At 41.3% G+C, this 26,988-nt stretch overlaps 1 protein-coding gene across 17 annotated transcripts in view; it reads left to right on the top strand.

Annotated features, from left to right (window-relative positions):
• KIAA1217 (KIAA1217 ortholog) overlaps nucleotides 1-26,988 on the top strand; it is a 372,206-nt gene that overhangs the window by 335,219 nt on the left and 9,999 nt on the right. For all 17 annotated transcript variants that reach the window (XM_075492659.1, XM_075492650.1, XM_075492651.1 and 14 more), the window contains 8 exons: nucleotides 958-1,118; nucleotides 7,684-7,859; nucleotides 14,675-14,805; nucleotides 15,046-15,193; nucleotides 16,865-17,357; nucleotides 18,127-18,307; nucleotides 23,896-24,050; nucleotides 24,674-24,820. In XM_075492659.1, the coding sequence (XP_075348774.1) occupies nucleotides 958-1,118; nucleotides 7,684-7,859; nucleotides 14,675-14,805; nucleotides 15,046-15,193; nucleotides 16,865-17,357; nucleotides 18,127-18,307; nucleotides 23,896-24,050; nucleotides 24,674-24,820 (1,592 nt within the window). The remainder of the gene's footprint in view (nucleotides 1-957; nucleotides 1,119-7,683; nucleotides 7,860-14,674; nucleotides 14,806-15,045; nucleotides 15,194-16,864; nucleotides 17,358-18,126; nucleotides 18,308-23,895; nucleotides 24,051-24,673; nucleotides 24,821-26,988) is intronic.

The raw sequence follows: 26,988 nt of genomic DNA, 5'->3' as shown, positions 1-26,988 counted from the left end.
CAGTCTGTCATTTTGCCTGTTGGTGGTGGGTAGGGGAAGGGACACATTAGAAAGAAAATCTGAAGAATATGGGTGCGTAAGTACAAATTGCTAGAAGAAGCTGTAACCTGACTATTAGCTGATGAACTGGAATTTGCTTGTACCCTGTAAATAAAGCTTCTTCCCAGGTACTTGAGACTGAGAAGAACAAGCTGTGTAGAAGAACAGCATTATTTAATGAAGAAAGTCTTGTGAGGGCACTAACGGTTATTCTCAGAGTGTGGCTCAGCTCACTTCCTTATGTTATGCTGTATTCCCTTGTAAACACAGTCCTGAATAAATGACAGACTAAAGGGGAGTGGGTGGATGCAGCATGGCTGGAGAGCAGTTCTCTGCCACACCATCATTTAATTTCTCTTCTGGTTTTACACAGTAGCTGTTGGAGACACCTGATAGAAATAATGCTATTGTACTTTAAGCAGCAAAGCAAGATTCTCTATAGAAACCTTTTCCCCACACTTGGCAGTTTGACTGAATCTCTCTCCAGTAATAATTAATCAACAAATATGCAGTTCAGGAGTCCTGTGAATTTGCATCAACTCGGTCTCAGATGGCTCCTGGGAGGACAATCCCAAAGCTACTTTCAGCACCAATTTGATTTGCTGCTGTTTTGTGTAATCTGCAGTTATAGCTTATTATCCCATCTCCACTACATGTGGTAGGAAGCAGTCTTGTGGTAATGCAGTGCTCTGATATGGCTGAGGTCCCAGCACAGATACATTCTGACATGGTACAGTCTTCCCTCAAAATATATTGAATAAGGAGGTGCCACTCCCCTGTTAATACTGAGCATTGGCAGCTGTAATTTTATTTTCTTGTCCATCTGTGTGAAATACGTGTGGATACAGTGGGCAGAGGAAGGATCATGTTTGCACCTTCTCTGCTGGTAAGCTTGACCTGTGCTGCTGCTTATTGCAGGCGCTGCTAACATATCTGGGGGGAAGAACACGTTGGCAAGTGTGGAGTCAGCTGTCATCCATCACCCTGCTGGAGCCCCATCAATGCAAGTCAGCCTGCATGGTATGAAACGCAACGTGTCGGATCTGCGGCTGCAGCTACATCAGATGAAGCAGCTACAGGTATGCTTATCTGGGTAATGCCGGGAAAGTGAGTTGTCAGCAAATGCCCTTTTCCTTTCTTTCTTTCTGTCTTTCTCTCTTTTACTGTTTGTACATGAATGATTCTCAGTAGCAGAGTTCTAGCAAAAGGAAGACCCAAGTATTACAGACAGAAAAGCGTATTCTGCTCTAGCGTACGCCACTTGCATAGTCCTAGAGGTATGAGAATTAGCTCAGTTTAACTACTGCTGCTCACATATTGAGAAAAAACTTCATTTCTAGCTTTGTTTGATGACTCTAGACATTAAAGCAGTATTTATATTACAGTAATATCAAGTCTGTGATTACAGTTTGGACCCTGCTATGCTATGTGCTGTATAAACATGTTGGAAGAGCCATGTTCCTGCTCCATACTGTTTACAGTTGAGACAGTTTTTAAGTTCCTGAATAAACAACTTTGATGTCAGGAAACCCAAATGTAGCTGAGGATCAGTAGATATGCATTAAGCCAGAATTTGAGTCCCATATTTACAAAATCCAGAACAATAGCCAACTTGAGCAGCAAGGAAAAAAGATATTTCAAAAGTTGCTGCAAAGGTTTGTTGTGCCTTCCTTACATTCACATCTTACCAGTACCTTCCTAACACACATCAACACCTCAAAGCCTGCAAGAAACGGTAAGAACAATGAAGAGTTAACCAAAATGTTCTGTTGACACATACCGTCATGCTGAAAATGTAAATATATGCTGTTCATCTCAGACACTGTGAAAATAAGCTTATGCTGTACAGGTCTTCAGCCTTTCACTTAATTGGAAACTGAAGAGCACTGTGTATTGTCTCAGAAGATGTAAAAGGAGGTAAAGCAATTTCTTGTAAGACAAAGTGGACAGCAAGGGCAACTTCAATACTCTGCCAGTCCTCCTTGCCTGGAAAGTGATGTCACTTTTTGATATTGTAGGGCTGCAGCTACTGCTATTACGACCAGGGTGGTTTTGAATATGGGAATGGTATTATGTCAATCTCCTTTGATTATCTGATTAATTTTAGAACAGAATAATAATAATAATACAGATCAGAATTCAGAGCACGTTTTGCCTTCACTTCCTTAACTAAAGGAAATTGAATTATGAACCAGTCATAGGGCAAGGGAGCAGAAGGGTGAGGTAAACATCAGGATAAAGAAAATGTGGCCAAGACTGAAGATGCTGTGTCAAGGTCCTGTGCTCATTTTACTGGTAATGAAGAGATGGCAGAAGGTATTTGGAACAAATATTTGTGTCAGCCAGGTGACCTCTGCCTCTGATACAGCACCCATGTATTTACATTTTCAGCTTAGGATGAGTATGTTCCTATAGCAAATGTATCTTTCAAAAGCTGTTCCCAGCAGTGCTGCCTACATGCCAGCCATCATGGTCCCCATCTAATTTCAAGACTCTGGCTTGGGATCTCTGCCCTGGCACGTTATGTAAAAGTGCATATTCTTCCACATTTGTGCCACAAACCACTGCATCCCCTCTGTCCTTCTGTAACCCCATGCAGCTCTTGGCAAATGCCTGCGGTCTGGCCACCAGCTGTGCTTAGCATGTGGCCTCGTAAAGTGGGATGGAGGTTGTAGCGCGGTGCTGGAGGCAGTGAGCACATCGTTCTCACAGGGCCTGCTCACTGAGGAGGTGGTATTTCCCCAGCTGCACCTTGTCTCCATGGCCCCGCCTGGCACGGTAACCTTGCTTTTGATCAGATATAGCATTATGGCACACAGGAGTGAAGAAACTTGTACCATCTGCACAAATCAATGCTGCCAAGGAATTCTTGAGAAGGAAAAAAGGACATATCCCAAGTGTGCTCATTAACTCTGGCTGGCTTCCCTTATTTCAAAAATGATAGCAAATTTGGTGCATCATGCCAGTAGGAAGTGGGCAAATTTGTGATAGTCGGATGGAAGAACCTGTAGCTCAAGGGAAACCTTAGTATATTACATATAAATTACATTCATGAGAGTGAGATTTTGTCATGGCTTTCCTGAATGGGTGGGATTATTTTGAAAAAGAGCTCACAGTTTGTAGGGCAGCAAGTGAAACAGGTAGTGTTTTAAACTGAAGAGTGTTGAAATATCACACTTCCAATGAAAAAATTTTTGCTCTATGTTTTTTGGAAGATAATTCTAAGTAAAAGGGAAAAGTATTTTTCTGTTTTTTTCAGGTTGTTTGCATAATATATTTGACAGTACTTCATATTTTTCACTTTCACTGTTTCTCCTGGGTTGGCAGTCAGTTTGTTCCTGTTTGTGTGAATTTTTCATACAGTGACAGACTAAAAGAAACACTTCCAAAGAACTGAAAAAGATGATTGCACAGGCACAACAGTTGGCAGGATAACTAAGAAACAGGAACAGCACATAAAACTATATTTAATACTAACTACGGTTCAATTTTCAATTGATGATATCACTGTAAGTTCTTCTTCATTTGCTTAATAGAATCAGAGAAACACATGATGGAAAAGACCCGTTCATTCATGTAGCCTTTGTCTGTGCTGGCAAAATCCTCTTTTTAAAACATACCCAGCAGCAATTGGTCCAGATGTATTGATTCATACACCAGTTAAATGTATATGTTACCAGATGCAAAAGTTAAGTCTGTTTCAGTCTGTGGTTGGATTTTAACCAGAGATTCTTGAAATGAAGACATTTGCATCATGGCTGTTGCTAGAGGTTAGATACACTTCTTGCTACTCCACTGGCATCTTCCTTAAGCGGTCTGATTTTCAGAGATACTCAAGAAGGACTACTTGCATGGTGCTGTGGAGTTTTCCTCATTGCCAGAGACAGGCTATAACCTAGCCTGGATGCATTTGTTGTTGATAAGACTGGAGCCCATGATGAGTTCAGTGGGGTTGTTCATTCCGCACTCCCAGAGAATGAGAACTCTTAGTGGCAGGTTTGAACCAAGCCTTAGAGTACATGTTCATGGTATATATCATTAGGTTATATGTACATTGAATTTTTTTTGTCTATTCCTTCCTTTCTTTAATTGAACACATTTTAATGGAAAAGCAGTTAAATATGACAAAGGTTCAGCGTTAGGAATGTGTATGCATGCATGCTTTTCCTTCACTCAGTGTATTATTTGCAGGGAAATGAGTGCTGCAGAAAGGATAGAAAATGTAATAATAATACTGTCATAAATGGTATATGACACTCAGTCTCACAAGTGTAACTTTGAATTAGAAATTCAAATATGTTTTGAGCTGCATTATAGAATTGGTGAGACTACGTTTAATCTATGTATGGTAACAAACTTCAGGAATTAGATAATTAGATTCTACAGAGATCCTGAGCTGCAGGCAGTCAGTGCCTGTTTGTGGCTGTGCACTGTAGTGTGTGGGGAGGTGGGTGGCCCAGAAGTCTCTCCCAGCAGGGCCTGGGAGGCTCCCACTGGACAGGTCATGCTTGTCTTCTAATGAGAAGCAGGGCTGTGAACTAATACTTGGTTTTCCAGTTACCTGTCTCATAGATAATAATTGGTTCAAAGTGAACTAAGCTGATTATCCGATTATTCTTGAAGTGGGTGCCAGAGGCGGTGCTGGGGTACTTGTGAGAGAGCAGTGATAGATAATGGCTGGAGCAGTAGCCGAAGAAGAGGGACAAGGTAGGTATCTGGAGAGATTGGTGAGGCTGGGAGTGAGAGCCAAGGGTAATGAATGTAGGAGAGGATGCTAGAATTCTAAAAAAGCGTGTTAAATTTCTTTCTGATTGATTGCTGCTTGCAGTTATAAGTCAAGTTAACTCTAATTAGCAAGAAATTGCCATTTGGTGACAGGAAAGCCTCCATTGCTTTTCCTTACCTTTGGGCACTTGACTTTGGAACTTGAACACTGTTTTAACAAAGTTTCTTTTCAAGTGTGAATGTCTAAGATTGTTTATTTGGCTTGTTTTCAAGCAAACTTAAAGTACAAAAAATTCTACTCTGTGGAACCAGAATAACTCTGGCAGATCCATAGAACTTGTTCTACTTGAGGTGGTGCAGTAACTGGCAGAGATGGTCTGAGGGACAATTGGGGTGTGCACTTAGCCAGGGAGTCTCAAATCTGATACCTGCTGGCAGAAGAAAGGTAAGAATCAAGTTCATTTCCAGAACATGGAGGTAAATGTGCTGTAGCAGCCAGAGACTGCCTCTTCTTCCTCACCCAAAGCTCTTCCCCTCTGCTCCTGCTCGCCCTGCCTCATGTTGTCCTTTGGCTGGTGACTCTGCCCTGCTTAAACCCACAATTATTCCTCTCCCCTGGGTCCTTCTCTTCTTTCTCTGCACCCATCTGTACCTCTCCCTTCTCATCTTCTGTCCCTGTTCCCCAAGCCTGAACAAAAACCAGGTAACTAGCCAAGTGTTGCATGAATTTTCATAGAAATGGCAAAAACATCTCTTTGATACCAAGATGAGTCATTTCCCAGACTTCAAGAGCTCATTCCAAACATTGAGGTTTGGGAGTTCTCAACATACAAGCTTTTTGAAATATTGCTGAGTTACATTTTTATTCCCTAATCGTGTTATCAGAAATGGATGAACTTTTATGACTGAAACTTTCTAATACTGTTCAAGCACTGCATAAATGGAAGTGACAAGCACCTTAGCTGTAGGTGTCACTACAATAAATATAGATCCCCTATATACCCCCATAATAGAAAAAAAAGTGTACCTGCCATTGCACAACCTCACACACACACATACTCAATTTTGGTATTACTGGGAGTCACTGTTACTAGCTGAGGAACATAGATGACTTAAATTCTGGACACCTGAGACTTAAGTCTGACTCCGTTACTGACCTTCTCACTGACCTCAGATCAGTTGTTTCACATTTCCCGAGTCACTTCCCTGTGTCAAATTTCCCCGCTTTTTAAAGAGCTGTGAATAATCTGTATGACTGAAGTGTTACATGCTCATTCATTTATTCATTCATTCATTTATGTTTTCCTTCTTGAAAATAAGGCACAACGTAAGAGATGTGTGTCTCAGCTGTGCTGGCCCCGCTGTAAGAGGTTTTAATTTATCAAACCCAAACGTGAATCCCATAGTGGGGAAAAATACACATATGCACTGTCTTCAAAAGAATCCAGTCTGGTATAAAGCAGCTGACAATGTTTATAAATCTGTGCTGTTTCAAATGTTTCCCAGCTTCATTTTTTTCCCTAACTGCTAACACTTATCTTCAGCTGAGTTTTGAGCTAACACCTCCTGCTTGTCACAGCTCAGACCCCCACACACACTTTCAGTGAAGTGTTACCCTCCTTCTCATCACAGTTGTGTCACTGGAGAAGGCAGAGTCAGGCACAAGGACTGAAGAGTCGAGAGGGGAGAGTTGAGTTTGTTCCTCTAATGCCTGTACTGATTGGAAAGAATGACCTGGGCAAAGGCTTTCTTTCTCTGATTCCCATGAATTCTCTTAAATCAACGTAAAAAGGAGTCTTGTTGCATTATACTGTCTTGTAGGTAACCCATTTTTGTGATTCTTCCTGTTAGGCAGTGGTTTTACTTTGTATGTTAAATGTTGTTTGTCTGTTAAGCCTGGATGTTTAGAAGACAGCTGAAAGTTCAATTGCTAGTTTTAAAACTGGAACTTCATCTCCCAATTGACACAGGTGGTTTTTAAAATCTTAAAGTATGAGAAGGCTGCTGGGCTAACAGAGTTGTGTTCATATTGCCTATATCCTAAAGCTGTGACTAGATGGAGCCCTGCTTATCACTTTGAATCTTGTGATTCGCTAAGAGGCTTAAACAGATTTGGTTTGTGTGAGTGTGGGGCATAGCTGCTCTAGGGCTACCCACAGAAGAGTACAGTCTAGTTTGCTTTCTTATCTGTGTTTTGCTCTGCAAACTTAATATCAGTAAGAAAATTAATGCTTTAGATACTTAACATAAGGCTAAGACAAGAAAGAAAGTGTGACTTCTACAGTTCTCAGAAAATGACCATATTATAAAGGGTGGGTTTTTGGTGGGTAAGGGAGGTTTTATGTATTGCAGATGAGCTGTATGTCTGTACCAGATTACAACGGATGGCACAATCCTTCCTCTGCCACTTGAGAGACTGAAAAATTCCATTCTGAGAACAGCAGTGCATTCCAGCCTTGTCATTAATGTATGGGATTATCCACCAGGCATGTATGGGCAGTGCGATGCATGAGCTTACAAGATACACGCAAAGTGGAAGTCAAGCTTCCGGCATTCTTGTGAGGCATGATTAATTCTTAATTCATGCTGAACTGAGCAGAATAAAGGGGCCACAATCCTTGCAGAAGCTATGCACTGAAGGGGGTGTACTGATCCCAACATCTCTTGTTCGTCAGCTCGCAACTGGAAGTTAGATATACACGTTAGAAGTTAATCAGATTTAGGCTTTTCTCACCCCCAACACTTCCTCATGGAATAATGTTTATAGGTAAAGTTAAAGAGGGAAAGAAGAAGGTAAAAACTCTCTCTTGCTGTAGGGCTGTGTTTATCCCAACCTATTTCTGAGCTCTGCAATGTATTCTGTTGCCAGGGATGTCAGTCAAGCAGGAAAAATTGAAGTTGATTTCTTTTGTGCAACAGCTGCAGAACCAGGAGATGCTGAGGGCAATGGTGAAGAAAGCAGAGCTGGAAATCAATGGCAAAATGATTGAAACAGTGAAGAGGCTTGAAGATCCTGTGCAACGACAGCGCAACCTGGTGGAACAAGAAAGGCAGAAATACCTCAACGAGGAAGAAAAGATTGTAAAGAAATTATGGTGGGTTGAGAAACCTCTTAGAATTTGTTGCTTTTGCCTGACTTTTTCTCCTACAAAGTAGTAGCTTTAGTGAAAACTTTAGTTTACTAAAACTTTAAACTTAAAACTCGTAAAACTTTAGTGAAACTGCACCTGTGTATGCTGTTTTAGCTGTGTTTCCTTGCACACATATGGGCTGTAAAACTATGTCTGTGTTTTACAAATCACTGGTCCTGACTGGGAGGCCTTCTAAGCACAGCCCACTGGGTAAGTCCCACCAGTACAAAGAGTTTCAACCTCTTCAGAAGTCCCCTGTAAAGGGACAGATGACTGTAAGGACCATGACCACCTTCATCTTCTGAAATCCTCTCGCTACCCTAGCTCTCCCCTTCAGCTTTATGTATTATGCTTTAGGGAAGGAGGGAGGAATTTCCTCAAGAGCAAATGGATGCAAAGGAAGATAATGAGTTTGGCTTTAAGTATGAAAATCAGATTTCAATAGTGCATGCTTTGGCTATTGCATGGGAGAGGTAGGGGAAGATCGTAAATAGAGGATTGAAGTTTAATGGCAGTCAGCAATGTCAGTCTCTGTCTAAAATTTACTCACTGGGATTTCTATACATTTAACTGTTGTTGTCTTTTTTCTGTTGTTCTGTAAAGGCTTTGTAAGATTCTTTTTTTTCCCAAAACTTTGGCCTACCAAGACTTGTGGGATCCAGTTTTTTGTTTTAGTCCATGTTCAGAGTCAGCAGGAGGCAAGATGAAGCTGAAATCAATAAACAGTTTAACTAGTTCTAACACTCACATTTGTAAGATGCTATATAACTAATTATTTCTCATTACTGCATTTAGTTCACACCTGAAGAATTGCTCCATAATAGAGTGAAACTTTATAGTCAGCTTGTCATTGGAAGTGATGATTGAAGAGCCATGGGAGTACAGTTATGGACAGCTAAGGAGAGTAAATCTTTCCCTTTGATCAATGTGTTGTCAGATGAATAAGATTTGTAATAAAAATGGTGCATCTGTAAAGACAAAGTAGAATGTTCTAAGGGAGTGTATGTTTTCTGTGAAGAAAAGTTTAATGTGTAGTAATAGTCCATGCCAGTGTATATAATTCTCTCAGCTGGTTTGTAGTCTTAAATAACATTGTGTTGTAGCCTTAAGTAATTTCCCTCCTGTTCATCACTTTATTCCTGTGTACCTCATTGCCTAGTTTCTAGATTGTTTGTTCTCTGTGGAAAAAACAATTTGTATGATGGCTGTTTATCGCATTGCCTCATAAAATGGATAGAGTGAGGACAAGTGCAAATGGCATTAGTTGTTACAGATGTTCATTTAGGATATGACTTTGATTGCAATATGGTCCTGTTTTATCAGTGTTTGGAATTTTTTGTGTTCACAGAGTTTCTGCTGCTTCTGTGCTACTTCATTTGTTAATGTTACAGGAAAGTGTCTTTCTTAGATCATTCATAGGCTGTAAATGTTAGTTCAATCCTTTTAGAGACATGCTAGAAACAAACCTTAAATCACAAACAATTATTTTTCATCAGTTGTGTCCAATGAGATTTCTTTGTCATGTATTTGTACGTCTGCAGGATCAGAGTCCAAAAGAAAAAGCACATCTGACAACAATGCTTTAAGTTCAACAGCTGATGGCTGTTAATAATGAAGAGCATACATCACGAAATTACACATCAAATGTCACTGGCCGTATTCAGAAAAAGGTTAACATTCTATTTAGGCACTTTCAGTTAAGCTGATCCCAGCGCAGATGTATAAACAAATGCAAAGCAACAGGGCAAAAAATTTACCATTTCTTAGTCTTTCAACTGTTGCCCTCTTGACCTTTCCTAAATCATAGGACTAAATCAGTAGACCGGCTTCATGCAAGACAAGGGAGCTTAAGGATTTCTGCAATACTTATGAAAGTGTATTTACTGCTCTGAAGTGGTAAATCTCAGTTTAAAAAGCTCTCCTTTCTCCAATTCTGAAGATTATTGCTGGGAAATAAAAAAATAAAAATATTGGTGGTTTCATGTGGTAAACAGCAGAAATGGTGGTGTACATTTCAGAGCAAGTTTTCCGTTGAGCAGCTATTCGTGGTGGTGCCTACAGAAGTGTGCCCGTATGTCACAGCTGTAGCAGGATTGCAGTTCAGAGATATCTAATGAAATCTAAGGAACACTGTTAAACGTAGTGTTGTAACAATGAAATACGTACTCAGAATTAACTGGGTAGGTTTTTTTCTATCTAGTCTTTTGATTCAACACTAGAGATGTCATATGTGACACTTCTGGGGTTGTAGATACTAGCCTTAAAATTTACCAGACCAAGGACAAATTATGATGATATGACACATTGACTAATGAAGTATTTATGTTGTGAGGAGTATGTTACAGGTATAACTACTATATGTTGTAGATTATTTTAAGCATTTTAATAGAGGGGGTTTCATAAACACAGTATTTAAATTGTAACCACATCCAAGCTGTCTAATTGGATATGATCCATCATAAGTTACAATGTATATTTTTGTTAGGAAAAGTATCAGACTTTTTCATAAGAATAACCATGCTCAGTAAAAACAAAACTCCAGTAAAAACAAAACAAAACTAGCAGTCTTGGAGAGCCACTGGTAGCAAATACTTGGGAAAGGTTATAAGAACATGGCAAAATGCTCAGAGAGCATCTCCTTGCTTTTAATGACTTGTAGCTCAGGGATTTTGCAAGTCAGAGATGGTATCTTCATATGCAAAAGCTCTGCATGGATCGTTTACTTTTCAGGAACTTATGCATTTTTTTAAAATTTATGTAAACTTGGTTGTGTAGAGCATCTAGGTGCAATGAATTCTATAGAGTAATTCTTTTTGGGGTAGAAAGAACCTCTTTTTTTTGTTTTTGAATCTTTCATCTGTCAGTCAATCCCCAAACTCTTAAATTATGCACAGCAGAATATTCACCCTGTCCATGCTAGTCGTGATGTTTCAGATGCTCCCCCAACTCTGTTTTCTGATCATGCCTTTTCTAGTCTGAAAAGTCCTGGTCTGCTTAGTTGCTCCTCTTGTAGAAACCATTCTATACATTTCATCATCCTGTTGCCTTTCTGTATGCCCTTTCTAACTCTAGTGTACATCTGTGAGATGGGAAAGGGGAGAGAGGAGAGCCCTGCAATGGCTGTATCTGATGTAGGCACGCCATGACTTCATGCAGTGGCATGGTGATGGTCCCCCTATCCTCATGTCCCACATGAGCTTTCCATTACAAATCCAACTTCTCACTCACAAGGGATGATTATCAGTTCAAAGTTCATTGTTGTGTATAAAAACTTAGGTTTGGGGGATGTTGTTGGGTTTAGGTGGGGTTGTTCTTGTTTTTATTTTTTCTCTTCTCATGAGCATTACTTTACATTTATTAGGATTTAATTTAATCTTTGTTTTTTTCCTGGTCAATTAGTATCAGGTGGTCTATCTGCAGCCCTCTGCAGTCACCTTTTATTTTCATTCCCCTGAATAATTTAATATCCTTTTGAGATTTTTTTACTATACTATTCATCCCCTTTTCTAAATAATTTATAATATGTTGAAAACCACCAGCCCTAGCACTGATCCCTGTGGAACCCAGCAGCAAACTACATTCATTGAGTAAGTTGTTCATTGATCCCTTCCCTTTACTTCCAGTACTTTATCCATGAGAGGATTTCCTCTCTTGTCCCATGGCAACTTTGCTTTCTTGAAAGCTTTTGCTCAAATACCTTGCTGAAAGTCTTTTGGGCTATAGCTTTTCCGCATGGTTTTGTTGTTTCCTTGTGTATTTGTGAGATTTACCTTCCCTTTACACAAATCACATTAATTCCTCCCTAACACAGCATGTTTATCATTGCTCCACTAATTCTTTATTCTTTATTCTTTATTCTTTATTCTTTATTTTGTTATCTGTCAATTACACCAGTCTGGGTGTCAGTCTCACCAGAGTACAGTTCCCTGGATAGCTCCATCCCCTTTTAAAAAATTTATTTGTATCATCTTTGACACTTTCCACTATGCTGGTGCCAAAGCAATTTTAATCAAGAAGTTAGATGTTTAGCGTTAATAGTTCAACTGTTTCACCCTCGAGTTGCTGTTGAACTCCAGGGCAAATACCATCTGGCCTGTGTGATTTGTTACTATTAATTTTGTCAGTTCATTTTGTAACCTGCAATCTGAGACAGATCCTCTGATGCTTTTTTGCCTAAAGAAAGATCTCAGCATAAGAGTTTGCCTCAGCTCCCCTGTGTAAAACATAGATGCAGAAAAATAATTTATCTCGTATTAGCCTTCTGAAACTGCATTAAGGTGAGTGTCTTGTTAATTGAGTTTGTTCGGTCCGATCTATAAAGCCAAGTTGTTTCCCTAGTTACAGAAAAGAAATGCTGGAGGCCACTGGATCTGTTTCAAACTTTGGCTCCTGAGGGCTGAAGTTTCTTTTCCCTTGTAGTTAGCAACATGAGGCAGTGTAATATGGTATCCCCTGAGTAATTTCAGGATCAGTCTTGTTTGATAGTATCACTGTATGGAATCAAAGGGGTTTGTGATGACCCTTCCATTTCTGCTCAAAGAAGAAAGGGGAAGGAAAGCCATTGTCTGCTACCTGGAAGTCTTTCCTTTATCCCTACATTTCCAGCAATCATAAACCTACCAAAACATCATAATGCTGTTCTGTGTTTGTTCCTTTCTCTTCTTTCCACCCATGAACAAATTTAAGCTTCTGCCCTTATCTTTTTTGTTGCCTGGTTGATGCCAATATCTGAGAAGCTGCTTTTCCAGAGCTGATCTACAAAAGGGGGGTGGTGTACCCCATGATTCCCAAAGTAGCACTGCCTAGCCTGAGTGCCGGTATCAGGGCATTAAGAGTAGGGAGGATGCATGACTGTAGAGCACCATTCTGGAGGGCAGGAGCCTTTGCATTGTAAGTGACGGAAAGCCGAATTATTTTTCCAGCTCTTTCCTAGACTGTATCTGTGCTCTTTATTGCAAAGACAGACAGACACAGAGACAGCAGATATCTGCATTATCAGAGCCTCTTCCACTGGAAAAATACCCCGAGAAACGTTCCCTTGCTGCCATCGTGTGGTCCCTTGGATTGTTTCCTGCAAGTGTGCTTGTGCTAGTGGAAATCGTGACTCCACCTGTCTTTCTCAAGGCAGAGTCTTTGGGAGAAGTGGTCTTAAAATGGGAACAGGATCATTTACCTCCACTTGTTTGTGATCTGTTCAGAAGCAACTTAATGATTCTTAATTCAAAATTGTTTTATAGTTTCTAAAGTTTTTAGTCTTTGGATGGAAATGAACTCTTTACTGTGTGCACTTGATGTTCAGATCCTGCTACTATTTCTGTTTCTCTGTATATGAGAAGTACTATTGTGTTGTCATTTATTGTTCTGTGTGACTGTGCTTCAACTGAAATTGACCTAAATGCGGAATGGTGCACCAAGGGATTTTCTCCTTTTTATCCCATTACTGGCCACCTACTCCTCTCTTTTCCTCCTCATGTCGCCTATCCATGGACATGGATCTAGGAAGTGACCTGGCTGAAAATAAGTAATTTTCTGCTGGATTTGCATGGCAGTGCTGGCACAAGGGAAGTGTGTGGAAATGCAAGACCTGCGGTTGGTGCAGAAGGCAGTCTTCCCCTACCCCTTTTCAGGCAATCAGCCCATACCTTGGTTCTTTAACAGCAATTGCAAAACTGCTACCTGAGTGGATGCGAGAAATGGGGCCCAAAATTAGGGTAAAATGAGTAGCTGATTTGTAGCCAATTTGTCAGTTCAGAGTTTGCTTTGCATTGTTTTCTACCATGCACTTAAACTGCTTCTTAGAATATTCCTGTTAGTAATTTGGTATCTTAATAGAGGTGATTTTCTCTTAGAATAAATACTCAAGAGATGATCCTTTTAAGGTATTCGCATGGGTGTTTGTATAGTTGCGCATAATGCATTTCAGGGTTTTTTTGATAAATTTTTAAGCTTCTGTGTGGAAACTCCAGCTAAAGCAATGTGGTCTCAACCTTAAATGGAAAAAAAGTGGCTCCCCCAAAACAAAAATAAAGTTTATGTGTCTGAAGGATTGTGAAAGTTTACGTGAAGTATGGAAGCTCTGGAAAAAATATTGGGAAAGGTGACAAGGAAGCACTAGATGGAGCCGGAGGAAGCATGGGACAGCACTGGTTGGAAAAAACATCTGAAGTGATTCATTCTTGAATCCAAATGCTGAGCAAGAGCATTCAAGCACACAAGGCACACTTGCTGTTTCAGTCTGGCTATTTGTGGAAACAGGACTCTGTATCCTGTCTAGCAGGACCTGGCAGATAAACAGGGTTGCAGCAAGGGGCCATTAGTGCCAGTTTTTGGGTAGTTACTTCACTGTTGGGCATTCCTTTGCATGTCATCAGCAATGAGAAAATGCAAGGTGCGAACCAGTACTGGATGCAGTGGTACAGTGTGTCTGTACCCTTCTAGGATTTGCATCCCCAGAGGGCTGGCTGTTAGATGTGTTTCACCACCCCACCTGCCCTTCGTAGTGCAGCTGCTCTGAGGTCAATATACTCTGCACATCTGCAGCGTGTCAGAGAAATCAATGACTTGGGCTAGTTACAAGCCTGTTCCTATGCTGTGAGCATGAATGTCCAGCATCCTCACCTTCCCTCATGGTATCCTGTTGTTTTTTCAGCCCGTGGTACTGGATTTAAAGATGCCACAGCTGAGGTTTCTGGTTTAGTTTAGTCCATTAATTTACATATACTTGATTGTAATGTGAAAATCCTGCTTGCATTTTGTGTCCACTTTTTTTGTTTTGCCAGTGAGCTGGAGGCATTTGTTGAAGACCTGAAGAGGGACTCCACCGCTTCCAGCAAGACAGTTACACTGAAAGATGTTGAAGATGGAGCCTTTCTTTTGCGTCAAGTGGGAGAAGCTGTTGCCACCCTGAAAGGTATGTACTTTTTTACTTTTGGTTCTTCTCTTTTAACCACGCTGGCTGAGAACAGTTTTGCCTTTGATCTGGGGGCATTAGGTTTCACTTCCAAAAAGATTTAAAGTTGGGATTAAGGAGCTTGTTGCACGGCCCCTGGAGAGAGGTAGACACTCAACTATTTAAAATTCACCCCATCATCTGTTTCTCCCCATGGCTTTTGTCATTTCCTCTTGAGCTTCACAGTTGTTGTCTTTGCAGGAGAGTTCCCAACATTGCAGAATAAAATGCGTGCGATCCTCCGGATTGAGGTAGAAGCCGTGAGGTTCCTAAAGGAAGAACCACACAAGCTAGACAGCTTGCTGAAACGTGTGCGCAGCATGACCGATATCCTTACCATGCTCAGGAGGTGATTTTTTTTTTTTTTTTCTTCAAAACGAAAGAATTTCCTCAAGCAGGGCTGGAACAGCTTTCGGGTTTGGGTTCTCCCCCTCTCCCCAGGCGATTTTGAGAAATGCAACTTGCTTGCAGTATTTTATAGATTCTTGCTAGAGCACTTTCAAGGGAAATCAAATTAACCTTTCCTGTGCTCTGTGCAGTGGTTCTGTTCTGACCAACAGCCCCAGTTGTCAAGATCTTATGATTGAAACTAGCTCCCTCTGAACTCAACACTTCCAGATTTGGAAAGTACCTGGATGAGAAGGCTTACGGTGTGGCATCAGTCCCATATCTGAGCTAATTAACTGTAGGCATTTACAGCAATCTAAGCTAATAGGAATATTCTCTGACACTGAAACATGCATCCCCAAAAATGTAACAGTAAGAAATAAAACAAGAAGAGATTCTAAGTGGATAAAGATAACTTAAACCTTCTGAAAGAAAGAAATATTTTTCAATATGCTTCTGAATTTATGCAAATTTTTTATTCTGTTCTTTGCAAGGAAGATGCATTAGAGAAAGTTGGACTATTAGATAAAATTTGTATCCACTAAGTGCCAGTGTTTAGCTATGTTTGTCAGAATATATGAGCAGCAAATGACTTGATTTATGTGAGGCAATAGGCATTGGATTTAATTCCTACTCAAAACCAGTGAATCAGGCCAAACTGTCAGTGGTGGTGGTCTCAATTTTACTTCAATTACAAGAAAATGTAAGTCATAAGCCTATTGTTGCTACGATTATTCTAAGGAATGTAGGGTTGTCATTGTTTCCATATATCCTGGAGGATATGTAAAATGGATTTGCCAGTACTGGCAGATAGATAAAATGCTTTATGTAACAGGTCTTTTAAGAACCGTCACTTATTTTTCCATGTAGATAAACATCTATATCCTTTCATATTAGTTGCCTTTTCTTAAAAATGACTACAGTTATTTCCTGTCTCGCCCTGTTTGGGAAAAAAACCAATAAGCTTTGCATGCCAAAGTTTTACCAAAAGTAATTTGTTGCAGCGAAATTACGTATTAAGCCTCATAATATCTGTTTCAGTAATGGAAAAACTGATGACATTTGATGGCTAGCTACACTCCGAAGCTCAGCCATTTCACAGCTAGCTGCCAGAAATAGTTGACTCTTTACATCCTCAGCTCATTCTACCCCAAACTCTTGACAGACAAGACCTTTGTGAAATGTCATTTGAAGGCTTTGTTTTGGCAATTTGCCAAACTGCTACCTCACGTTCTATGTAACTACTACTTTCTGTGCTAATAGTCCAGGAACATCTTGTTTAGCTAGATACAGCATATAAAATTTAAGTCAGCTGATTTCAATTCTCCCTTTAAAATCAACCCACTGTAACTCATGGTTTGGTCAAAAAGTGCCAGTACATCCACGAGGGTTTGTAAACATTTTAAAAGGCAAAAACATCCTAATTAGAGTGGCCTCTTTAAAACTCTGAGTCCCTGACTCTGAGAGAAAGCTATAAAATCACACAACTGAGAGCATCGGGAAGAAAAAACACCATTTTGATGTTTTTGATATAGGTGCTTTTCCCTTGCAAAAGTTCATTGTTAAGTATTGCTCATGACTCACTTGTATGCTAACCATGTACCACGCTGTTGTGTTCAATTTGGCTGGGCAGACATGTTACAGAAGGACTGCTGAGGGGTGTGGATCCATCCCAAGCCGTGCAATACTCTGCTATGGAAAAGGCCACTGCAACTGATGCTCTGAAAAACCAGGAGGAGCTCAAGCACGCCCAGGGACACACACAGCAAAACCTCACAGCAATCACATCAGAGTCCCAGGTGTCATCAGTCAAGTCAGAAGTCATCCCCTTCTCAACAATGACAGTCCATCATGTACAGAGCTCGCCTGTTGTCATCCATCAGTCTCAGCACTCATCAGCCCTGGTCAACCATGCCCAGGGTTCACCCACTGCAGCCAGCCACAACGAAGGTGTGCAGGCGGGTGGCCACCCCTCAGCCACCCCACCAGCCCCCCCGCAAGAGCCCCCAACAGGATCCCAGCCCACGCCAGCACCACAGGTCTCTGTCAATGGCACCACCATACAAAGTCTTTTCATTGAGGAAATTCACAGTGCAAGTACCAGAAACCGAGCTGTATCAATTGAGGTACGGTGTATTCTACTCAACTAGTTGTCCTCTCTCTGGGGCTGAGCTCCCAGTCTCACTTGTGAGACTGCAGGTGGGATTCTTCAAATGCATTCTGGGTATTTATATGCTTAACCCATAACTACACCGTGCACTTCTGAAGATACCCTCTGATTTTAAATGCAACAGGATAATAACGTGTAACCAAAATGAGTAACTGTGTTTTTTAAATAACCTTTATATTAAAAAAAAAAAAAAAAAAAAAAAAAGAAAAAAAAAACCAAAAAACCCTCACTTCTTTTTTAGAATACCTTATTTTTTAACAATAACATATGATTCTCTGGCAACACTTGCATCAGTGGATTTCATTCACTCTTTAATCTCCATATCCCTCATTATGTGTGAGGTAAAAGCGAAAGAGTGTGAAGTTCCAGTGGTTTCACACAGAGATATTGAGAAAACCCACAAGTGAACTCTCATGTCTTATTACAGACATGCACTTTAATCACCAGCGTGATATAGTAAGGCAGTGACCCAGATTTAAATTTTGCCTTTGTTCCTTTAGCGAGCAGTGGCCACTGTCAGTCTGTCATGTGTTTGTGCCATATCTAGTACAATGGAAGTCAGAACCAGTGTACAATTAGTGTTAATTTATTTCCTCTAGTTGCTGACTAGAACTGAAAGAATCTATCCATATTGACCTATAATGTTTACACATGGATTTTTTTTAAAGTAAGTGATCATAACAGAAGTCAGAGAAATAAATAGGTGCTTTACTGTTTTTGTCTAGAAAGCTGAAAAGAAATGGGAAGAGAAAAGACAAAATCTCGATCACTATAATGGAAAGGAATTTGAAAAGCTCTTGGAAGAGGCCCAGGCCAATATAATGAAGTCAATTCCTAACCTGGAGATGCCTCCCCAGCCAGCAGCCCTGCCTAAAGGGGATGCAGTGGAAAAGCTAGAAGTCTCAGGTAAGGTTTGCTAGAGTAAATGGTGCTAAAGGATTGCATATCTGGAAAAGAGAGGTTATTTTTTCTACTTTCTAAAATGGTTTCAGTTTACAGATTTCTGTGTTCTTGATCATACCTGTGAGTACAGCCCTGAGGAATAATGCAGGGATAGGATGCAGTGATTTTGCACTTAAAAGTTTAGTGTGTGTTTTGCACTTAAAAGTTTGGTGTGTGAACTCTGTTCAGTTTTGCACTTAAAAGTTTAGCATTATGGAGAGCTCTGGAAAGAACCACAAAGAGATTGAGCACAAATGACCTTACCATCAGAAACCTAAAAAGCTCTTCTTTGGTAGACATATTTGTTATCAAAGTAAGATCAAGACATGCCTGAGGTTTCTGAGGGTAGGGAGGCCTTTTAACTTTGCAGAACATGTTCCGACAAGTTCCAGCAATTGGAAGCTGAAGCTAGAAACAGCCACATTAAAAATTAGCTGTCAAATTTTAACATTTAGAATAACTAATCACTGAGGTTTAATTATGAACATATGGGATTCTCTGCCACTTCAAATCTTTAAGCAATACTATGTTTCTTTCTGAAAGGCTGCTTAAGCACAAGCTCTGTGCATGATGCAAGACCTGCTTAAAGAAATGCTTGAGCCTATGTTAAGTGGAAAGTCAGACTGGTTGATCTTAACAATCCTTGCTACTATCATAATCTTAAACTATAAATACAACCAGTGTTTTGGATGCATCCCTCAGAGGTCTGAAAATGACCTGTGATGCTACATAACTGAGTTGTCTTGGGCAAGTGGATAGATATGTAGGAATGAATGAGAGTGACTTTCACAGTAAGCATTCTAGCTGTCCACAGCTATGATACAGATATACCGAGTTTCAAGTTGAACGTGAGTCAGACTGTGACCCTGTAGCAAAACAAGACAAACATCATAATGAGATGAACAGGAGTATCTGTAAGACACATGAATCCGCTCAGCAGTGGTGAGCTCTTACATAGAAATTCCCAAACTCAATGTTTTGGGCTTCAAGGAAGACTGAACAAATAGGAGGCAGTCAAGAGGACAACGATGATAATGACCAGAGCCCTAAAAAAACATGATCTCTGGGGAACAAAAAAGAAAGAATTGGTTTTGTTTAGCATGAGGAAGCGAAGTCTGGGGAAAGACAAAGCAATCTCTGAATACAGAAAAATCTGCCTAAAAAAGAAAAGACCAACTTGCTTTGTGTGGGTAGAACAGCAGTAGAAGTTGGCAATGGCAACCAGGAAGATCAAGGTTAGGTGTTAGGGAAAAAACTTATAATGATAAGGAAAGTGAAGCACTGAAGAAGGCTGTATGAGGCAATGAGGCGGCTGTAAGACCCCCATCATTGGAGAGAATGGCTTAGACTAGCATTGATCAAGAATTATATAGGTAGAGCTACTTTGTGGTAGCAGGATGATGGGGTGTCCTTCCAGTCCTATTTCTTTCACAATTTAACATACAAATCCATGTCTGAATTTCTTCAGAGCTCAAGGAACAAAGAAGACGCCTGAGCCAAACCTTGGATTTACCTCATTAGCCAAACATGAGTCAGCTGCAAAATTCTTACCCAGCTACTTAGCAATAGTCCATCCGGCTCAGCAGTCTGTCTCTGACAGAGGCAATGGGAGATACTGTCTGTGGGCAGCACAGAACCTGGCCACCTTCTGCAGTCTGCTAGCACTCCCCCAGCACCTCCAATTGATATTAGAGGGAATATCCCAGCCTCCTCTTTTTCATATTCATTATGAACCTTTTATCCAGTAATTCCTCTATACCTGCTTATACCATTTGTCTCCACACTGCTGTGGCAGCAAGCTCTAGGAGCTCACTCCCCATCCTGTGAAGGAGCTTTCCTTCATCTGTTTTAAAATGATCTCATACTGGCTTCACTGAGTTCCCCGTAGTTCTAATATTCTGCAATTTGGCAAACAACATCTCTGCAGTCCCTTTATAAAATCAGGAAGGCAGTGTATAAACCTTGATCACATCCTGGAGGTCTCAGCCTGCCCCGTGGGCTCCAGACTGCAAACTTTCAGCCTTTCTGGTCTGTCCATCTAGGCCAGCTGCTCCCTCCCCAGGCTCATGTCAGTTGCCCTTCTCTAACTCTACTTTGTCCTTCTGGAGCTGTGGAGACCAGAGTTGCATGCTGCACAGAAGGGGTTGGCATGCCAAGGTTGTAAATAGCTGCAGAACCATGCCCTGGGGCTTCTGTACACAAATTCATATAGAATTTGGGAAGAGTGTTTTTGGATCCAGCATTTCATTCTGGGCGCACCTTTAGCGCTGACAAGTTGTGGCTCCTTGGATGTTTCACAACATACATGTTTAAAATAAATTCTGTTGAACCCCATAAAATAATTTTACAATTCTGGCACCGTTCAGTGAGGTTACTGGCTATCAACACAATTATCTTGTATAATGTGTGGCATAAATAGAAAATGTCAGTGAAAATAAATACCATATGGGTGCAGTGAGCTGTGACATCTTAAAAAGTGCAGAACACATAACGGAGAAGTTTTGTAACTTGCATAGTTAACTGATCCACTTCTAGAATACAATTTTGCAGTGTGTAGCCAGCAGATTTAAGGAGAAATTTGATGAGATTGAGACATTTGCCTTCTGTTGTGCATAATGAGTCCTGTAATAGTAACATAAATAAGGGAACAGCAAAACTTTTCCTTAATATCTGATTAAATATCTCACATGCCACCCAACTCTTCTGTGATTCAAGATGAAAATTTCAATATCAATCTGCTGTAGACTAGAAAACTGAGCAACAAAAGGAAAGAGAGACCACCTACCTACTAATATAGTGCATAAGACAGTTTGGCCATAAATTAGCGGAGTCCTCTATTGGCTTTGCTGCAGAAGCCAGATAGGTCGTGTTGCCAGAATACGTTGTCTCAGCCATTCTCCACACAGAACCCAATTAAGAAACTCTTTTTTTTCCCCTGCAAAGCACAAAACAAAGTAAAATTACACACTTTACACAATTTTGCAGATGACTCTCTAAATACTTCTTTAATGTCTTGACTCTAACTCGTATTCATTATCAAGATTGGTCGATAAAAAATATGGGGAATGTCTCTAGCATGTACATTAGAAATTGGGCTCCTTCATCTCTCTTTGTGCCTCCGTATGTGAGAATACCCTGATTTTTGCAAGTGCTGAGTGATCAGTAGCTTCCATTAAAGACAGTTTGCTTATTTGACTACAAAGGCTGCCTTAAGGCAGGTATTATTGTTTTGAGATCATTTTAAGACATGTTGGATTTTTTTGGTGCAAGTAGAAATTTCTATGGTGGGGGAAATTCATTCCAGTCTGGCTGGCCTGTTGAAGAATGCTTCAGTTCAGTGAAGTGGCTGGCAATGAACAACTCCCATTTTGTTCACAGAAGCGCTGAGCCCTTTGGCACCAAAGAAGGTTCCATAAAGTAGCAGTTTTGATCATGGTTAGTCTCTGACTGAGTGAATTGTACTTGTCCATTTACTCCTCCCTAGGTAAATATGCTAGAAGAACTCAGCCATAGGAAAAAAAAAAAGTATTAGAATAAGGTCTTTTCCTCAATTTTTTTTCCTCCAAAGTTTTTTTCCCTTCCCATTTAAATTGGGGAAATAAAATTGTTTAGTAAAGAAAATAGAAATCCAGCTTTGAAGTTTTACATCTTGCCTGGTGTTGTTGCACTGACTGTGAGCAAACCCCACAACAACCTCTCCTTAATGACTCCAGTTAAGGGATGTGAGGGGATTAGCCTTCGACAGCCTGTGCACCTGCCACTCACTGACAAAACTGACAAAGATGGAGATGGATGAATGTCTCACAGATGTGAGCGAGATGGTAGGAATCATTCTGTCTTTGTGTCCTCCATGTCTTTCATCCAGCCTTGCTCTTACTAAGTGTGAGAAAAACTTTGGCGGTCTTGCAGTCAGAGCTGCTACCAGTTTGAGAGTAATGGGTTGAGCCCATTAAAAGGAGTAGCGATTTGCTCAGACCCCACCTCATAGTCTGCTAAACACCATCTTAGAGATTTACTCTGATTTTACAGCAGCAGTACATCTGATGTGACAAAAAACTTAGTGGTGCATATTGACCAAAGAAGTGGTCTAATGTAAAGTGAATCTGGAAATTCACTCTTGTTGCAATCCTGCAAGTGAGTGCCAGATAAGCAAGGGAGGGAGATAATACAAAAGAGCATTTTTTTAAGCTTAAGCAGTTTCAAAGAACATTTGAGCTAAGAAGGGAACAAAGATGAGGCTGGGTCAGACAAGGGCTCTGTCCAGCCCTAGGGGCCGTCTGGTGTGTCGGAGGAGCCTGACACAGCCCTGGGAGCGGGCAGTTATGCAATAACTTGCCCAGAGGGAATACTTAGCCCTAAACAGCTGGGTAATCCCAAAAGCAGGAGGTTTTATCTTTCTGGGTTATATTTATTCCAGCTGTTTATATAACACTGAGTAGCTGCAGAAACGTCGTTCTCTCACTCTTGAAAACAAACATTGTAAACAGCAGTGTGAACATGGTGGCTGTTGCCATATATGATGCTTAGCCTGTGACCAGAAACACATAGGGACAGGTCCCAAGCAATGTAACGCTGCTTCTGGAAAAAATGCCATCCAGTGACAGTGGGGAAGAGGAATTGGCAGCTGGGTAGGGAAACATCGTGGTGGGGAAATACCAGTTTGAGAAACTGGTCTGCTGTTGGAAGATGCTCCTCGGAAAGCAAGGGCTGGCTCTGCTCAGCTATTGGATTTAGTATTTGAATCTTAGTGGGCTAGCAAAATGTACTATAGGGCTCTTATATGATAATTCAAAGGCAAACTTGTGCATTCCTGGAATAGTTAGTAGTAAGTAAAGTGAAAACAAATGCTGTCTTAGAAGAGAAGCAAGTGCAGTTGCCCTTGGTGCTCCCCTGCCCTGCTCAGAGGCAAAGAGGACTCATTGAACTGGAGAGGTGGCATCTCCAGAGCAGTGTTTACATTTTCCCTCTCAGCCTTTGTCTGAACTTCTAGCTAGTTTTGTCCAACTATAAGATGGACAAAACTCTTCAGCTCTTCTCCTAGCACCTTGCCGGCAGCACCTCCCAGGCAGAACAGAAATGTGTGCTGGCTGCTTCAGAATATCTGAGAATGACAAGAAGCTTCCAGGCTTGGTGTCTTGCTAGTAGCCACATCAGTGGCCACACTTTCAAAGGAGGCTACAGTGGCACTATCTGTAAGCAGGTACCCAGCTGAACCTGCGCCTTACATGCTTCTTTACAAGTGATTGATTTGCAGAAGTGTGCTGTGCTGTCACACTTGTACACCAAGGGCTGAAACCCAGTCACAGTGACATGGGCGACAAGAGCTTTGCTGAAAATTTCTGGGTGAAGTGACGTGGTTTCTCTGCGCAAGTGCAGCACTGTCTGCTTTTGTTCAAGGCGTTTCTACTTGAATCCCAAATGTGTTTCTATTCATGTATATTCAGCAGCAGGACCTTTTAAGACATGTTTTCCTTTCCAATTGAGGCAGGGATGCAAATACTTTTTTTCCTCCTTCACCTATGCTCACTTTGTGCTGCTCTGTTTACTTGCAGAAGTAGTCCCTGATGGAGAACAGGATAATGACAAACTTACCAAGTCTCCACCTCCTCCACCTCCGCGGCGCAGTTACCTGCCAGGTTCAGGACTAACCACAACGAGATCAGGGGATGTCATCTATGCAGCCAGGAAAGAGGCTGCTGCTGTCAAGGTTTGATGATTCAGACTCTAGGCAATCAGACTGTTGATGAGTGGCTGGCACAGAGAAACATTCCCAGGCTTGGGCTGTGTCTATAAACCACAAAATAAGTTGAGACAGAGCTACGTCCTGGGGAGCTACTGAAACTGCTTACCAGGAAACACTACTGTTAGACCAAATGAACAAGTAAGGTTTGATCAGTTCTGTTTACAGGAGTCTTGCTGCTCTTATCTCCTAGCAATGTAGAAGGCAAGTCACAGGCTGCTTTAATTTACAGTGGTAAGAAGATTAAAAATAAAAAAAAGCATGCCTTACACAGATGGGGAAGATCAGCTCAGATTTTAAAGCATTTTTACAGCAATGTTGCAAATTAGTTTCTTTGGGCTTCCTTTCCCCATCTGTTCTGTTCCCTGAAGGGAGTGGAGGGAAGTCCAAGTTAGGAAGCTTTTTAATCTGTGAATATGCTATCACATCAGCAATATTGGTTGCTTTTGAACTGATGAAGTAGCAGCCTCCTTAAAAAGGAAGAGGGACCTTGCAACAGGGGAATTGCAGTAGTGTTGAATTTTCTGTGTTTGCTTTGCATCAGGAGGGCTCAACTATATTGTCTGACTGTGCTTTCTCATCCCTTGTAGGAATGCAGTGAAGATGCTGGGCAAATAGCACAATCCAAAGCCCCTAAAGAGGATCAGGCATTGTCTCGGAGCACAGGGCATGCTGTAGTATCAGCTGCAAAAGATGAAGAGGAAGAGGAAGGAGATAAAATAATGGCAGAATTACAGGTATGCCCTTTGGGTTGCACAAGGTTGGTTGGAAGACACCTGTGCACAATATCACTTCTAGGGCCTTGACTCAGAACATGAAGGAAAGTAGGTCTGCCAGTCTCACTCGCTCCCACTTTATTGCACTGGGTGGTACACATTTTGAAAGCACTACCCAAATTCTGTTCAAGAGGTCTGGAGCTGAGGGAGTGATCAAGAATGCAGGGGTTACCACTGGAGAATCTTAACACACATAGATGGGACAAGTAAAATATTGGTGTGCATTAGGTGTGGTTGTCCCTGGCCTAGCATTTCTCACTTAGTACCAGAGTGGCAAGGTGCTGAGAGCCCATCATTTGCGTTAACATTGGTGGGAACAGAGAATACAGGGTCTGCTCCTGGCGGGTTGTGCTCACTTGTTCTGTGCCATGGTCCAGTGTTTCCCGGAGTGTTTGAACATTGAAACAGTTGCTGTTCCCTGTTGTGTAACTGGTACATTACTCTGCCAGTGGCACAGGAGTAGTGCTCTCTTGCTGGTCCTTCGCTTGATAGCACACAGGCCAGTTTAGTTCAGTGATGGCAATGCTGCAGCCAACTATTCCAGTTACCATCAGCTCCAGCTTCCCAGGGGCACCCTCTGTCCTCTTCCATGCCCACATGAGGAAAGGAGATGTGGATCAGCTTAACTGGCTATAACTTCTGTTGTTGCGGTGTTTCAGAGCACTTGTCACAACATGAGATGATCCTGCTGTCCACCTGCCGAAAGGTGGGTTTGGTGCTGCCCAGGGAGTGTTTGTGGCACAGGAGACACGGATATTAAGCAGCAACTATTACATGTGATGGGTGCACCCTGCTCAACTCTCACTCACCAGCGCTTCAAACAGCTGGTTTGCAGGTTTACCTGCAGTGGTTTACCCTTGTCCCCTGTTTGTGTGCTAATGGCTAGTGTGCCAGGAGAGCTGGGGACAGTGAAACTGTCACATTGTCTCCTGTCTCCAGGAAAGCAACCCGGCTGCCATGCAACTGGTGACAATGAAATGGAGGTTAAGGTCTGGAAAGGGGGGCTGAGGGGAGCTAAGGAGGACAAATAGACATGGTAGCTCAACAGGGAATGAGCGTTTGAGTGCTAGTTTTGGGGACAAGCAATGCTCATTTTAAACAAATACCAAAATATCAGGCACATTTTAGAAGGTTGACAGGGAACCATGTTTTAGAAAGGGCAAACTGCTTGATCCAGGAGCTACAGGCTCATTAGTGTGGTATCAGTCATAGGCAGAATAATGGAAAATCAGGTATGGGATTCAATCAGTGAAGAACAGGACAGACATAAGGACAGACATAAACAGTTATGCTAGTAAACACAATATAATGGAACACAGATCTGTCAAAACAAACAGCACTCTTTGATCAGGTAGCAAGTTTGACTGCTTAAACTGAATTGTATACCTATAAACAATTTTGTAAGTCATTTGATCAAACAACATACAACGTTCTGATAAAAATCTGGCACCATGGAGTATACCAAAAGAAAAAAAAAAAGTAGGATGATTGAGAGCTGTATGGCTCTGAAAGTGTTGCCTTTGATGCAGGTGATTATAGTCAGGTCCCACAGAGACCAGCTACAGGCCCAGGTCCACTCTGTATTTTCATCAATGGCCTGGAAATAGATTTAAAATCCTTACTGTTTAAATCAGCTTAATTAAAACTAGTGAAGTATGAGAGCAGGGAGATGATAGCAATCACTTAATGGTCACAATACATTCACTGAAATATAAAGTCCACATGAAGAACAACAAATACAGGCCGGACCACAACTGCATGTCTTGGAAAGGAACAGGAGTTGCAGTAACAAGTTGACAGGAGGTCCCACGTCAGTGCTGTTGCCACAATGTTAGTGTCTGCTTTGGGTGCAGATGTGAGAACAGGGAGTGTTTTTATCTCTGTGTACAGAGATAAAATCTCACAGATCGGTGAGATCAGCACTGGGCTGCTGCATCCATGACTAAGTGTCCATGCGTCCCCTATTTGAAAAGGCTGTTAAGGATATGAAGGTTCAGAAGAGACTTGAGTACAATGTAGAAGTACCTTCATGGGAAGTACCTTTTTAATCTGGCAGAAAAAGGCATACTAATATCAGCTGCTATAGCACAGAATGTATTTGGACACTGTTACAGATATTTTGGAGCAAA

Source organism: Mycteria americana, chromosome 2 (genome assembly GCF_035582795.1).
Source record: "Mycteria americana isolate JAX WOST 10 ecotype Jacksonville Zoo and Gardens chromosome 2, USCA_MyAme_1.0, whole genome shotgun sequence".
In the NCBI taxonomy this organism is placed as follows: Eukaryota; Metazoa; Chordata; class Aves; order Ciconiiformes; family Ciconiidae; genus Mycteria; species Mycteria americana.
Note: the sequence above shows the minus strand (reverse complement) of the source record. Positions and strands in the feature narration are given on the sequence as shown.